The sequence below is a fragment of the Neolamprologus brichardi genome, chromosome 20 (assembly GCF_056152115.1).
Source record: "Neolamprologus brichardi isolate AB-2024 chromosome 20, ASM5615211v1, whole genome shotgun sequence".
Classification (NCBI taxonomy): domain Eukaryota; kingdom Metazoa; phylum Chordata; class Actinopteri; order Cichliformes; family Cichlidae; genus Neolamprologus; species Neolamprologus brichardi.
The window spans coordinates 33763478-33779426 of NC_142123.1; the positions used below are offsets into that span (position 1 = coordinate 33763478).

At 41.4% G+C, this 15949-nt stretch overlaps 1 protein-coding gene across 5 annotated transcripts; it reads left to right on the top strand.

The window, feature by feature from the left end:
* Positions 1–1474: 1474 nt before the first annotated feature.
* Positions 1475–15915, top strand: LOC148097061 (fibroblast growth factor receptor 4-like). 5 transcript variants are annotated; one of them, XM_087833378.1, is made up of 8 exons: positions 1475–1882; positions 10456–10696; positions 12025–12351; positions 12998–13312; positions 13834–13971; positions 14275–14370; positions 14903–14943; positions 15028–15915. In XM_087833378.1, exons 2-8 carry the CDS (start codon positions 10657–10659, stop codon positions 15145–15147), a joined length of 1077 nt encoding a protein of 358 aa, XP_087689504.1. In that variant the 5' UTR covers positions 1475–1882; positions 10456–10656; the 3' UTR covers positions 15148–15915. The 5 variants fall into 5 exon arrangements, with proteins under 5 accessions (XP_087689504.1, XP_087689500.1, XP_087689501.1 ...); XM_087833374.1 differs by having other exon boundaries at positions 13879–13971; XM_087833375.1 differs by having other exon boundaries at positions 13882–13971.
* Positions 15916–15949: the final 34 nt, after the last annotated feature.

The window sequence follows — 15949 nt, forward strand, 5'->3', positions numbered from 1 at the left end:
ACATATTTTCAGGTGAGAATGTAGCTGTGTGAACTTCAAATATCTGAGCCGACCGACACATCGTTTTCAAACCCCGCGGTCTTTCGCTACTCGGGTTTGTTACGACCCGTCTAGGGCCAGGCAATAACATGAGTGAGGCACTCGCTTTCCCCCCAAGACCCAAGCAAGGTTAAGCATGATATATAAGTCACTTTGATAGCTTAAAAATGTTATTGTTTGGCTTTTTCAGTGTTTTATTTGTAAATCAGTTTGGCTGAGATTAAAGTTATTAGATTAGATCAAATTAAATTTAACTTTATTAATCCCTCGGGAGGGTTCCTCTGGGTTTTCACACAGCTGAATAAACGTCAAACAGAAAACTGATTAAACAAAGTGTGAGACGGTCGAGAGTTTACGCTAGTGCCCGGTTATATTTTAGATAGCAAGGAGCAGACTGCAGAGTTTCACTCCACCGAGGGAGCTCATGACGTACTACCCGGCTGTCTTTAGACCGCGAAGGCCGGGTCCTCAGGTGGAAGCAGCCTCTGAATTTGGACACCCCCGCTGTTTCCGGACATTTAACGTATTTTATCCGATAAATAAACACTGTAAAATGTATTTATCCCCCCAACAGCCCTTTTGAATATCTCCCTAGTGTGGCCACAACACCTCACGTTTTTGCCACATGTATCGCAAACCACGTTTCAGCTTTTGTGGAGGTAAAATACGTTCGCACATGACTCCAATTACGCTCAGCCATTGTTGTGAGTGCGCACGCCAAAGGGCTGCGAGACAGACAGCCATATTTCGCACATGACTATGAAAGGCGGAAGAGGAAGTAGTTCCTTTGAATGTAGACAATCCGAATGTTATAGTTTCTTTCCACTGTGTTCCTGTTAATGATAAACTACAAATTTACCCTAAATTACTAAAATATCGATATTTTAATGTGAGAATCGATTCTAGAACATAAATGATTGGTATCGGAGGAATCGATATTTCAGGATCGATCCGCACATCACTACCCGTTATGTGTCTGTGAGCGAGGGAGGGAGAAAAAGGAAAAGTACGAGCTGTCATCGAGCAGAAACGGGAGCTGGAAGCATGTAAATATAATAATAACCACTGCAGCCAAGAAGAGAGCCTGACGAGCCCAGTTGTAAGTAAGCTATTAAGACTCGACTGTACACCGTGTTCGTGTTTTCCTCTGAAACAATAAGTTCTGTTGGAGCAGCCTTTCAACGCCTCTCTCTGTCTCTGCTAGCAAAGTTGACCCAGACAACAAAGTAAAGCTAGTTTTCAGCTACGAGCCCGACATGAACCCACCGTATTAGCCAGAGGTCCCTTTACTACGGTTCGGAGCCGCGGACCTTCAGTAACAGTAATAAATCACAGCAATAGTACATTCATGTAGTTGTAAACAGCATGATAATATATTAAGTAATCCAAAGTATTCAGAATACGTTACTCTCATTGAGTAACGTAACGGAAGTTTTAGTTTAGAACTCCTGTTATCAGATACATGTATATCTGTAAAGTCTTAACTTTTTATGTCTTTATGCAACACACATGGATTCTGTCAACTCAGTATTAATATTCAAGTCAAGTCAGCTTCATTTGAACAGCACATTTTAAAAATAATTACTCCATTACTAAAATAATCAATAGCTGCAGCCCTACAGCTGTCCCCACCTGAGGAACTGGCGCGGGTGCAGGGCCGGGCCGGGCGCTGGTCGCTCTCACCCCGGGAACAGGGACGGGTGAAGGAGCAGGTTCAGGAGAAGCCCCAGGAACTGGATGATAGACTGTGCTGGGGTGAAGCTGCAGAACAGGAGGGCCAATCTGAGCCATACTTGGCAGTGATAACTGCTATTAACAGCCATTGGATAGAGTGATAACCATGGTGAGTCTAGTCAGTATAATCAGCAGTAAACGAGTGTGTGGGTGAAGAAATGCTGCACACAGTGCTGTTTGATTCAAGAACCCAAAGCAAAACTCAAAAAGTGTCTCAGGGAGGGGAACCAGCCAGATGTTGTCAGTGTCACTGGTGGAAATCGAGCTGCACTAACCCTCCAGTACCTGCACATGAGACCTGCCACACAAACAGGCCTACAGAAAGACAGGGTGGAGTGATTCAGCACTAGGGATGGGTGTCGAAAACCGGTTCTTGTTGAGAACCGGTTCCCACTGTTTCAATTCCTTGGAATTGTTTGCCATTTTTGCAAACGATTCCCTTATCGATTCCAGTCGCCCCGAATGACGTCACCATGTTGCGGAGCGTCATTTACCTGGCAGGAAACATGGCGGCTCAAACGCTAAAAAGTTTGGTTACACTTTACGAGAACGGATGACAACAGGGCAACTTGCAATACTTGCAAAGTAGATATTTCATTTAAGGGAGGAAACACTACGAATATGCAAAAGCATTTGCTCACAAAATACGCGATGACCTTAAATGAATGTCGTGTTTTTAATTCCGCTCCGGACTCGTGAATCTCAACCCAGCAGCAGCGGTAACGTTTGCACGTCCTCTCCCGTTAATGCGGCAGGTAAATAATCAACAACAGTGTATATTATGTTAGCGCGATCTGCCTTATTACAAACCTGCCATTACTGTGCATTTAGGTGACCATGATGAGACAGACAGAGTCTGGCTCAGATGCTGGCAGTTCTTGCTACAGTCTACCGGTAGCGTCTCCTTTCAGGCCAGGATAGACGAATGTCACCGAGCAGTGACTAAGTTTGTGGTAAAAGGCTTGCACCCATTTGCCACAGCAGATGCCCCTGATTTTTGGTAAGTGAATGTGTTTAATTGTAGGCAGGGACATTATTGGATATTCTTGTGTAATTGCTACAGAAGAATTTTTTTTTTTTTTTTTTTTTTAAATTGAACTTTTAATTGCAAAGCAGGAAAACAGCAGTTACCAGCATATACATACACAGGACAAAGATGCATCTACATGTATAGCAGGACGTGGGAGGCAGAAAGAAAAAGCCAACAGCAATAGTAATAAACAATGAAAAAGGTTAACAATCGTCCCTTTGTTGCCAGGCTAAATCCCGTAAGCCCGATTTCAACCTCTCTGCAGAAGGAGTGTCCAGATGGGCCAAAAAAGGGTCCCATATGCGACAGAAAAGGAAAGGTTTGTCCTTAAGTGCTGTAGAGAAGGCTTCCATTGGCACAATACATATCACAGACTGTAGCCACTGGTTGACAGATGGAGCCTTATCAGAAATCCACAGTACCATAATGCACTTTCGAGCATAGTGTAGCAGTATGTGAAGGAGATCTTTGCTGCGAAAGCCGGCAGGTAGCTCATCATTTAGTCCTAACAAGCAAGTCCTTGGACCCAGATGCAGTCGGCAATTAAATATAGTACATAGCTTATCTATGAGTGATCTCCAAAACTGTAGAATAACAGGGCAGCTCCACAGACAATGAAAAAAGGAACCAACAGCAGACTGACATTTGTTACAGAGATTAGGCAAAGCTGGAAACATTCTGTGTCTCTTCTCAGGTGTAATATAAAGCCTATTTATAAGTTTAAACTGCCTTTCCCAAATAGAATTAGATGCCAAGGCTTTAAAAGGACGACAGCACAACTCATCCCAAGCTTCAGCATCTATAGCGCCTACGTCTGATTCCCATTGGCCCTTGATTTTGTTAGAGTTATCCATTCTAAGATCAGACATAATGTTATAAATCTTTTTAGTGATACATTTTAGTTGGGTAGTTTTTACCATGAGTGATTCTATAGGAGAAAGACCAAACCCTCCATTAAAATCCTTCAATTTAGAAGTAATATAGTGCTTTACCTGAAAGTACTTCAAAAAATCCTTATTGGTCAGACCAAACTTGCTTTTCAGTTGAGTAAAAGTAAGAAGAGAGTTCTCATGAACAAGATCACCCACTGTATTAATCCCTTTTTGAGACCAGTCCGCAAAACCAGCCCGAAGACCAGGTAAGAAGTCAGGGTTTTCATGAATAGGAGTAAGAAGGGAGAAACAATTATAATATCCTTCCAGGCGCCTGACTTTGCGCCAAATAATGAGCATATTCTTTAGCACCATATTATCTCGTGTTAGAACTGTGGCTTTACCTGAGGAAATATATAGCAGGTTCCGCAACGGAAGACCCTTTAAAGAAGTGGACTCAGCGCTGAGGTAAATGGAATCCTGATCGTCCATAAACCATTCTGTAAGAAATTTAAACTGTGCAGCCAAGAGGTATTGTAGGAAGGAGGGAGCGGCAAGACCGCCTTTCTGAACAGGCAAACACAGAAAACGGTATCTCAGCCTAGGTCTTTTCTTACGCCATATAAAAGAAATAATTGAACCATTTAATTTCGACAAAACCTTTTTGGACAGAGCAAGCGGTAACATCTGGAATAACTACAAGAGGCGAGGGAGGATATTCATCTTGACCAGATGAATACGACCTAAGAGAGACAGAGGGAGGCTGCACCACCTATCCAAATCGCGACTGATGGTCTGAATTAAAGGGGTGCAGTTCAGACTATACATTTCTTTTAGATTCGGTGAAATATTTACTCCTAAATAAGTGAAACCGGAGGGAGACCAACGAAAAGGCTGAGAAATGTTTGGATCAACCTCATTCAGAACAGAGAGGGGCATAGCCTCACTTTTAGAAAAATTGATCTTGTAGCCTGAGAAGGAGCCGTATTGGGAAATTAACGCAACTAATCTAGGAATTGAGTGAGCAGGAGAATTTAGAAAAATTAAGACGTCATCTGCATAAAGTGAAATCTTATGTTGAGAATTGTTCAAACAGAGTCCTTCAATAGCAGCATCCTTCCTAATGGCTGTGGCAAGGGGTTCCATAGCCAGGGCGAATAACAAAGGGCTCAGCGGACAGCCCTGCCGACTGCCACGTTCAATACTGAAATTGTCCGACCTATAACCATTGGTAATCACTGCCGAAAGAGGAGAAGTATAAAGGATCTGGATCCATTTAACAAAGTTGTCACCTAAACCAAATTCTTGAAGTGTGAAAAGAAGAAACGGCCATTCCAGACGGTCAAAGGCCTTTTCAGCATCAAGTGAGATGACTAGAGCCTCAGGGTTAAACAAAGATGAGTGCTGAATAATGTTAAGTAGGCGCCTCACGCTATGTGCGGAATACCGCCCCCGTATAAAACCAGTTTGATCATTCTTAACGATCGAAGGTAGTATTGGCTCAAGACGTATAGCTAGGACCTTAGCAAGTATCTTCAAATCAAGATTTAAAACAGATATAGGCCTATAAGAAGCGCATTCTTCAGGAGGTTTCCCCTTCTTCAAAATTAGCGAAATATTAGCCTCCATTAAGGAGGGGGGGGAGAGTGCCTGCCTCAAAAGAGGACAGAAGCATCTTATACAGTGGGGAAGTCAGAATCTTACTAAATTTCTTAAAAAATTCCCCCGTGAACCCGTCTGGACCCGGGGCTTTGTTATTTGGAAGCATCTGAATAACTTTCAGAATTTCACTTTGCGTTATAGGTTTACATAAATCATCCCTTTGGATTTCAGTAACTTTAGGTAAATTTAGTCCTAAGAAGAAGTGATGCATACCTTGTTCCAATGTTGATTTAAACTGGGAGGTATATAACTGCTTATAAAAAGTTTTAAAAGTATCATTAATAATTAAATTGTCATATTTAGGTAAACCAGATGAGTCTCTAACACATGGGATATTACAACCAGCACCCTTATTATGAAGAAGATTGGCCAGATAGCGGTTAGGTTTATTAGCAAACTCATATAACCTCTGCCTCATGAAGAAAAGAGATTTCTCAGCCTTTCTTGTCAATAGTGCCTCCAAAGCTGTTTTAACCACCTGAATTTCATTCCTTAATTGCTCTGAAGGTGATTCATTATGTTCAGCTTGCAGTTTGTGCAATTCCAGTTCTAATTTCCGTTGTTCCATCTGATTTTTCCGCTTCTGGCCTGCTGAATATGATATAATCAGCCCACGGGTGTAAGCCTTCAGGGTGTCCCAAAGCAGGCCTGGAGAAACTTCAGGGGTTGCATTAACCTTTAAAAAATGTTCAAGCTGATCATTTAAAAATATTTCGAATTTTGGGTCGTGAATCAAAAAATTGTTAAATCTCCAGGTATGAGACCGAGGGACAGGATTTAGATCACTTAGCTGAACAAAAACCGGCGCATGATCTGATATAATAATATCGCCTATTGTACATCTCAAAATGTTTCCCAACGATTGTTTGGGGGTGAAGACGAGATCGATTCTACTACTTGTTCTATGAAGACCGGGAAAAAAAGTAAATTCTTTATCGTTAGGATGAAGGGTCCGCCAGGTATCAACCAGATCAAGTTCGTTACAAGTATCTAAAAGTGCTTTGGCCCTCGTAGACATTTGAATTTGTTTAGGAGGGGATCTGTCCTTAGTTGTAGAAAAATAACAGTTAAAATCACCGGCTATCACAGAATTATCAAAAACCCAGTCAGAAAAGGAAGAGAAAGTATGAGCAATAAAGTCGTTAGACTGTACCGGTGGAAAGTAAATATTCAGAAATGACACCGCCTGACCACCTAGGGTGCCCTTTAAGGAAACATATCTACCAGACTTATCACAAATTGTTTGGTCAACTATCAGCGGTAGGTGTTTATGTATTAAAATGGATGCGCCGCGGCTCTTACTCGTAAAGGAGGAACTAAAAACTTGACCGACCCAATCACGTTTCAGTTTTAGATGCTCCTGAGGAGACAGGTGAGTTTCTTGCAACAAGGCAACATGGACATTCTCCCTCTTAAGAAAACTCAATATTTTTTTCCGTTTGATAGGGTTATGTATACCTCCTACATTCCAGGAACAAACATTTAACACTGAATTATCACTTATCATACAATATTTGAAATAAGCATGGAACCACGCTCAGGTGACCAAAGCATAGCTGATATGTAGGGCTCCCAAACACTGCTCTACAACACCAGTGGCAAGTAAAATACACATAGAAAAACAAACGTCCTGCTTTGCTAACAATTAACAAAAAACTATTTACAAGAAACAGAACCGTCAAGAAACCAGTGAGTATGGAGGTCAGACAAAGGTCTCCAACGCCCAGCAGGGGGCGCAAGCAAACTTTCCAACTTGGACATAGAAAGATGCTGGACCAGAGTACGAGTCTTTTCTTAATCAGTAACGTGAAATAGCTGCCCACCCGCAGCTAAAACAAGGATTCGGATTATAAATGGCTAAATAAAATAGTCTATATGTATAGGGTTATTATCTCCGTGCAGACCCGAAAAGAAAAAAAGAAAACAAACAGAAAAAATAACAATAATAATAAACAGGAAAAAAGGAAAGGAGGAGACGAGGGATTGGCGAATGCCTCACGTATGGGACCGGAGCACAGATCAACAGTCCGCTGGAGCCACTGAGGATGAGCGCGGTCCCGCCCCTTGAGGCACGTTATCCAGGTAAGCTGAGACTGCTTCTGGAGTTCTAAAAGATTTCTCCTGGCCATCGATCTTGATCCTAAGGACAGCCGGGTACATCATGGCGAAGGGGACACCCATTTCCCTGAGGCGTTGTTTGACGTGGTAGAATCCCTGGCGTTTCTTCAGAACAGCGGCGGAGAAGTCCTCGAATATCATAATAGGAATGCCGTTATGAAATAAGGACTGCTTCCTCCTAGCCGCTTGCATGATCCGTGCTTTATCCTGGAAGTTGTGGAGCTTTATGATGACCGCGCGGGGCCGCTGGGCACTGGAAGGGAGGCGTGCAAGCACCCGGTGGCAGCGATCAATTTTAACAGCACCGCCCTTGAAACTCACAGCCACCAACTCCGGTAACCACGTTTTGAAAAAAGACACAGGGTTGGTACCTTCACTGCCTTCGGGTAGCCCAATAACACGTATGTTACACCGCCGGCTCCTGTTCTCCAAGTCATCAATCTTATCCAAAGCGGCCTCCAGCTTAAGCTCCACTTCAGAAATCTTGGCGCCATATCCCGCTGTAACATCTTCCTGCGTTGATATACGCGCCTCTGCCTCCTTCATTTTAACATCCAATGCAGAGATGTTAGCTGCGCATGTTTCCAGTCTTTTCAGAACTGGGTCAATCTTCTTCTCAAAGGAGGCCTCCACAGCCTTCAGCACCTCCGCCGATATCCTCTCCACCAATTTGTCGACGTCCATTTGGCCGGGAAGTGGGGACGACTGGGCCTCCGCCATTACCGCTGCAGCATGGTCGCTGAGCGGAGGGTGATTTTCTCCGGATTTGCCCGGTTTTGACCCGAGGTTGAGCTTCTTCTGGGTGCTTGGCATCGTACGAAGTTTAAAAGTCGAAATAAACAGAGACTTTAACCGAATAAGACATATATAAAGGCCTAAACAAATGCCAAGCTGCGGGAGCGGGCGAGAAACACAGCTACTCCACCATTGACGTCACGTGACCCCCCGCTACAGAAGAATATTTATTTTATTATTTTACATTCACAATTTTTTTTCCTGGGGACCCTGTGACACCCCATTGAAGAGCCGTAGGTTAGATCTGTTAAGATCTCACTGTTGGGTTTGTAAGGCCATGTTACTCCTAAATTTCTATCTTGTTCAAAGAGAAGATATAAAACAAAGTTCTGAGCTAATCGACCTCAGTGTTCTCCTTTTAAAAAGAATCGAATCGTTAAACAGAATCGAAAATGGAATCGGAATCGTGAAAATCTTATCAATACCCATCCCTATTCAGCACACAGTAAACAGGCATCTGCTGGCTGCAGACAGCGTCATTACATACAGAGAAGTTCCCTTCACACCGATGCAAATAAAAGAAATTAGTGGTCCTATGACAGATTTTACAGATGTATTTAGCAGTCAGTCAGCACTTTGAGGTTTTTGATGTTGTGAAATTAGAGGAAGAACAGTGGGCTAGACCTGTCTGGGACATTTGTCTCAAACTGAGAAAGAGCTCCATCGTCATACATTAGTCTGAAGGTAACAATGTTGAGAAATGCGAGAGCTTGTAGAATATTTAGAATGAGTTTGATTTGTTCCTTCATCCTGTTGATTTATAAAATTCATAACATATGTGCTTAAACAACATTAAACTGTAGGTCTCCTGTCATAATCAGTTCAGTTTCAATCATACTGAAATACGGTTGAAACTTTTTTTTACCATGAAACATGAACCTGGGACAGTTGCCTACAAACACCAAGCAGGTAGTCCTCTGATTACATCAAACAGAAAACAGGCCGTCTGGTTTTAGGGAAAGAAAATCCGAGCGCACAAACAACAGGAGGCGTCATTTCTAGAGGCAGTCGTAACTGAAACACTTTTCTGTGTATCTGTATTTTTAGCAGGATTCAGATAACCTGGTCCCAATTTGCTGGCTCCTAATCATGGCCAGTTCAATAAGTTGAGACAAATTCTTCAAGATTAGACAGTCCATCAAAGTAACCATCACAGTGAGGTCTCCTTTCAGGGGGAAAGAATAAAGTCTTTAACAGAATGAAGCCAGGCAGCAATAGGAAGATGATTCCCTTTATTGCCTCATTCAGAGTGTATAACAGTGGGTGTGGTTCTGGAACAAACATCAGGTACATCAACCGTGGAACATAATGCGAACACAGACGAGGATAAACAGATAAACAGATAAACCCTCAGCCTTACACTGGAATTCAGCAACACTTCAAAATACAGCAAATGTTTCCAAAAACATAAGTTGCTCTCTCTCAGTCTCTGGTAGGCCACAAATATCAGATTACAGCTGATTTAAAATGTAATCTAGTCAAAGTTGTAGCTGACAAACAGATGAGCATGGACGTTATTCCGTCAAAACATTTTTTCTATTAACAAAGTTAAAGGCGAGAATGTAGCTGTGTAAACTGTGTGACTTTATCAAGACATCGCATATTTGCCAAAGTGCTCCAATGTTTTTGACGTCTGTTACCCACCAGCTCGATAGCTGACCTGGAGGTCAAGGGTCACTAGAGCTGGCGAGAACAGCGAACTCCTGGCATGTTTCCCCATTTCCCAGCTCGCACTTCAGCCCTTCTCAGCTTTCGGAGGACCCGGCCCACGTAGACCGAGAAGGCCGGGTCCTCCGAAGGATGCAGCCCCCTGAATGGAGACAAAGCTACTGACTCATGTATCACCTTGTGGTTCAAAGTGGTATTACATGAGGCTGTGCTGTCATGTAATACCACTTTGAACCACAAGGTGATTGAAATGTTTGATATAATATCAGAACTGTTGTTCTTTCATATTCTGTTAATAGATGTATTTAAATGTTCAAAGATTCAAACTCATGTTAAACAAACTGTGAGAAGAAAGAAAGTCTGACTCTTTTCTAACATTTGACCCAAACTGTTTTTCTAAATGATCCCAAACTAACGTTCATTATCTTCAGATACAGTAAGAGAAATGATTTCATGATGAATGATGATCATTGTTGGAGGTTTTGGTCACTGTGCTGAATTTAACAGAGTCAAGTGTCATCATTGTATTTTCTGCAGCACTTTGCACATAATACTATAAATATAAGGAGGAAGCCTGAGGCCCTGCAGCAGACTCACAGACGGATGCAGAGGGGAGGAGTGTAGAGGTGCTGTGGTGTTTGGAGGAGGGACTCCTTCAGTTAGAGAAGTGAGGCGTCACAAGTTCCTGGTTTCCAGTGAAGAAGAAGAGAGGCAGCAGTAAACCATCAGAGCCTCATCATGAAAGTCCATCACACTCTGATCTGCTTCTTCTTCCTTTGTGAGTACATTCACTTTTTCTTTCTGTCACTCTCGTTCTTCAACATGTTTCTGTTGTTAAACATGATGATGGTCAGCTATGAGTCACTTTCATGGACGCTTCTTCCATTCAAACTGCTTTTATTCATGATTTCATGGATGTGTTTGTGGCCAGTATGGACAGAAGAAACCATCACAGTGAGACATTCATGGACATGTTGCTGCTCACTTTGGCTTTAGGATTCGTCCTTTCAAAGATGGTTTCTTACAAGTGTTTGTTACTTCCTCAAAATAACCTGTAACATAAAAGTAAAAACTCCACCTGATACTTTCAGTTATTATTTGAAAATACAAACTTGTTGATCAAGTCAATGAATTTTTCTTTGAAAGACAAAAACACATTTTGTTGCTTTTACTGTTACATGTTCGTGTTTCTTCACTGTGACTATTCACAGTTCACTCCCACAGTGCACATAGATTTGACAAAATGACATCACTTCCTGCAGACAAATATAAACCAGTGAGTGAAATCTGTCAGCATCTTCAAACCCAGAGTTCTGTGGAAAGTTATTTCCTAATTCTTCCTGTTTGTCGTGTTCGAGCTGAACAGAAATACGACTGCACAGAGTTTAAATGCTGGAATGAACTGAAATCATTTACATAAAGTAACTGACTCACATCAGCTGCTGAGTTTGGCTTTAGAGCTTTAAATTGAGTCATAAATTACTCAATAACATGTCGTTCATTGCAAGTATTTGTTACTTAAAAAAAAAAAAAAAAAGTAGTGTCTTGCCCAAGGACACAACGACCGAGACTGTCCAAGCCGGGGCTCGAACCGGCAACCTTCAGATTACAAGGTGAACTCCCAACTCTTAACCCACGATGAGCCTCAGTAAAACAAAGTCACAAATAAAAACTTCATCACTGTTTTTGTTGTTGCTTCCTGAACTTTGACACCAGCAGTACATTTAAACTAAATGATGACATCACTTCCTGTGGATGAAACACATGAAGAACTTGCATGTTGAGCTGTTGCTTCAATCTCTCAACATATAATTACTACAAGTACCACACAGAGGAGTTATGAGTCATTTACATGTCATATTTTGTTTATCTTCATCTTTTATTGTCATTTTCTTCATGCATAGGAAACATGTTCAGATATATTTTGAGTCATGTCGACTGGAAGAAGATTTTCCACCACTTTAGACAATAAAATGTATTTGACATGAATCATTGTTGTTATTCAGACTTTAGTCTCAGTGTGTCTGTGTGTGGATGCTGTGATCAGACTGCAGCTTCTTACAGGAAGTACAAACAGTAACTATTGATGGTTCATGTTTCCAACAGCTCTGCAGGATGGAAACCCTGAAGTCACCGATGCTCAGATTCTTCACTATGGAGTCATTGGAGGAGATTTTAAAGAAGGATTCTCCTTTAATTCTTCAGGAACATGGAAGATGTTCTGCAGAGAAGAATGTGAAGGAGAAAACATTCTCATTAATACAACTGATGTCAGAGCTCAAACAGGCAGATACAGCATTGAATATGAAAACAATGGTTTATCTGTGAGCATCTCAAATCTGACTGAGTCTGACTCTGGACAGTACAGCTGTGGTTTGGGTGGATCTTCATCACCAGCTTCATTCAGACAGTTTAGAATCGTTGTTGCTGAAGGTGAGTTTCTGTTTCAGCTGTGGAAATGTTTAGTTTCTGTTTCTGAAGCAAAGTTTTCACTGACAGCTGCTGACGGTTTAAAGAAGCTGAAGTTTGTTCTTCTGTAAACTGTTGGTTACATTTGGACTCCTCGAAGTAACCGATGAACTGCAGCTGGGACACGAGTGTGTGTGAATATTAGTGAGTGTGTCAGCTGATAATGATGTGAATGAAATGTCAGAAACAGACGCTGATGAATGAAAGAAGATTTTCTGATGTAACTTTGATTTTCTTTGATGACTTTTTGCTTCTGTGTCATCAGTTTGATCTTTCCAAGAGTTCCCCTCACAGCAAAATGTTTTATTCCTCAATGAATGTGTGAAAATCACATTCAGAACACAAAAGTCCATCCAGACTTTAAATGTACTTAAAACCATGAAGTGTTCACATTTTAGAGTCTATACTTGTCATAAAAGCTGATTTTTCATGAATCCAATCAGTCTGATGATGAAGCCGTTTAAATCTCAGTTAGTTCAACAGTTCCTCTGTCAGACTGGTTGAACTGGGCAGCTCCCAGTGTAACTGTGGATCAAACTGGAGTTACTCTGATCAGACTGCATCATCTTCAGCACTGATAGTAACTATTGATCGTTTGTGTCTTTAACAGCACTGCTGGATGGAAACGATGATCAGCTGAAACACTTTGATAAAGAAACTGGAAGCTCTCTCACAGTCGGATGTTCCTTTAAACTCTCTGGAAACACAGCGTTCTTCTGCAGAGGAGCGTGTGGAGGAGACAACTTTCTTGTTGACACAAATGATAACAGAGGTCAAAGAGACAGATACAACATTAGATATGGTCCAGGAGTTGTGTATGTGAGCATCACACAGCTGACCAAGTCTGACTCAGGACGGTACAGATGTTTACTGATTGGATCTTCCAGCATGTCATTCAGAGACTTTGAGGTCACTGTCACAGACGGTGAGTTTTTACTGACGTTAATCAAATGTTGTCAGAGTGGAGCTGTTCAGCTGTTCCTTATTTCCTGTCATATATCTGCTGTTCCTGTGGTGGATGTTCATGTTAAACACGAGCAAAGTTTCTAATAATGAGCTCAGTGTCTGTACAGTAATCCCTGTGAGCCAACAGCTCAGGCTGCTCTCAGCACTCAGTTTATCTCAACATAGAAACAGAATTATTTAGAAACAAAATTATTTTGAAGTGTGAATTTTGTAAAGTTACTGTGATGGAGAGCAGGAATAAGAGTGTGGAGCTGGAAATGAACAGGTGACCATTAATGTCCCGAAATGTCTTTATTGTTTCCAAGAACCTGATATTTCAACATACATTCATATTTTATTTCATTGTTAAACTATTTTAGTGCATTTTTTTTCATCTAAAACTAAATTTGCCAAACTGTTTTTTCTCAATCAGTGGATCCATTTAAGGCTCGTTTGATTTCTCAGCTGATTTTTGAATCTTTGTGTTTTTCTTGTTCACAGCTCCAAACATTTATAAGTCAAACTTTCCTCTCTGCTCTTGTTCAGCAGCTGGACCATCAGCCACAACTACAGGAAGCTCCACACCTTCATTAACTTTGACTGGAAGCACTGAGCAGCCTGGAAGAGCAGCATCTACAGGTACATCCATCTATGAGTCTGAGAGTAGAAACACTGACAGATTTTTTATAACCTGAGTGAAAACTGGTTTAATTATTATCATAATTACTCCTTAATGTGTCCTGTTATATGCTTTTCATTTAGTTTGACAAATGACATTAGCAAACAATCTGAAGTGAATATGTTCTTTAGAAGCTGTGAAATGCTAAAATAACACAAACTCTATTTCATATTATTTCAGTCTGTAGCTGATGAGTTCTTACTGTACAGCTCTGTATACTGTACGCATGTCTTCAGCTTGTTGTTCTTCTCAATCTGCTGCAGATGTGCTGCTGGTCGTGGGTCTGACTCTGGCTCTCATCATCATCCTCTCATCACTGACTGTTCTAATAATCTGCATCAAGAGGAAGAGCAGCAGAGGTAAGATAACAGAGACACAGAAACACACAGAACGTCTCGTTTCTAACCAAAAACTCTTTTTTCACTTCACTTGAAGTCTGTTCAAACAGCTGCAGTCAAACATCCAAATATTTCATCCTGCTCGTCCACTTTGGGCTCTAAGAGGAGAGTGGAGTGACTTGTAGAGATGATGTTAAACACTGGAAGTAACTGAATCCTAAACTGTGTCACACATGAAGTCTGGACACTGTCAGCAGGATCAGATCCAGATGTTCTCTGCTTCAGACGTGTGAAGTAAAAACAGGAAAAATATTCTGACTACACGACCCATGAAAACTGTAAAATAGAATAATTATTGTGGATCACTTCTTCAGTACACAGGAGGAGACTCGAGCAAATGTGAGTCTTTGATTCTGAAGGCAAAGTCTAAAGTGAAGCCTAATAAAGTCCAACTAAGCAGAAGAACAGGAGGGGCAGCAGTGATCTTCAGCCTCATGTGCACTTTGAATGATTGTTCCCTCTAACAGAGGAACATCCTTTGTTTGTTCCACAGGTTTGAGGACCAGAGCAAACTCAGAGGGCACAAACATGGAGGTGACTTTCTTTCTAGCACGAATGATTTAACCAAGTCAGAGTCTCTTCTTTTTATGTGAAGAAGACAGTTTGTCTCTGTTTCAGGACGTCCACTACGAGAACTGTACTCCAGGTTCTACACGTGAAGACTCGACCTACCAGAGCCTCGATCCAGCCGGCAGGGACCAGGACCAGACCTACTCTACACTCACACATCACACATGAGACTCTCTGGATTCACACCTGGGTTTGTTTTTGTACTTGAAGACTTCAGTCTTTTTACAGACCTGGGAAATTCACAGCAACTACACCCATAAATGTGCACATTTTAAGCCTCAATACAACTTAATAGGTTACGTTTTAGAAATAAACAACTCCCTGAATGTTTGTTATAAAGGAGGAAATTGCAGATAGAAAGACAAAAACGTCTTGGTCTCTGTCTGTCACCCTTGTAAAACGTGTTTATTTCCGGTGTAAAGTTGGACATCAAGTCTATGGTTGACTCACTGGAGCCTCAAGTGAACATTAGTGAACTGCATTTTAATCATTTTCATTTTCAACAAGACTAATGAAAACACACCAGATCAGCTCATTTTTGCACGCTTGTCACTTCCATTTACTTCAGTGCTCACTCCACTGTGCTCCCATGCATTCATCAGCTGTCTCTTATGCTCTGCTTAGCTGTGGTTTTGATCTACTCTGCAGGTTATGTCCAAGTTACTGTCCTAACTTGCAGGTTTTATCTCAGGTTCATTGCTAGTGCATGTTTCTGTGTGTGAAAAGTGCATTTAGTCCCAGAAGTTCACAGCCTGATATGATTTTCAATAAGATTTTTGCTGCAGTTTACTTTGCCCTGTCGTTGACACAGTAATACTTATGATATGCAATTGTACAACTTCAGGCTTAGCTCGGTTTTCTTTATGAATGCCATTAAGTGTTATTGAACATATCTTATTTTCTTTTGTAAGTAATTGATTTCTTTTAATAAACAGGCAGAACTTGTAACTGAAGCCACGTCTCTTCTTCT

Coding starts and splice junctions, on each gene's coding strand:
- LOC148097061 (XM_087833378.1), top strand. CDS start 10,657: ATGAAAGTCCATCACACTCTGATCTGCTTCTTCTTCCTTT. Junction 10,697..12,024: donor GATCTGCTTCTTCTTCCTTT/GTGAGTACATTC, acceptor TGTTTCCAACAG/CTCTGCAGGATGGAAACCCT. Junction 14,944..15,027: donor CAGAGGGCACAAACATGGAG/GTGACTTTCTTT, acceptor TCTCTGTTTCAG/GACGTCCACTACGAGAACTG.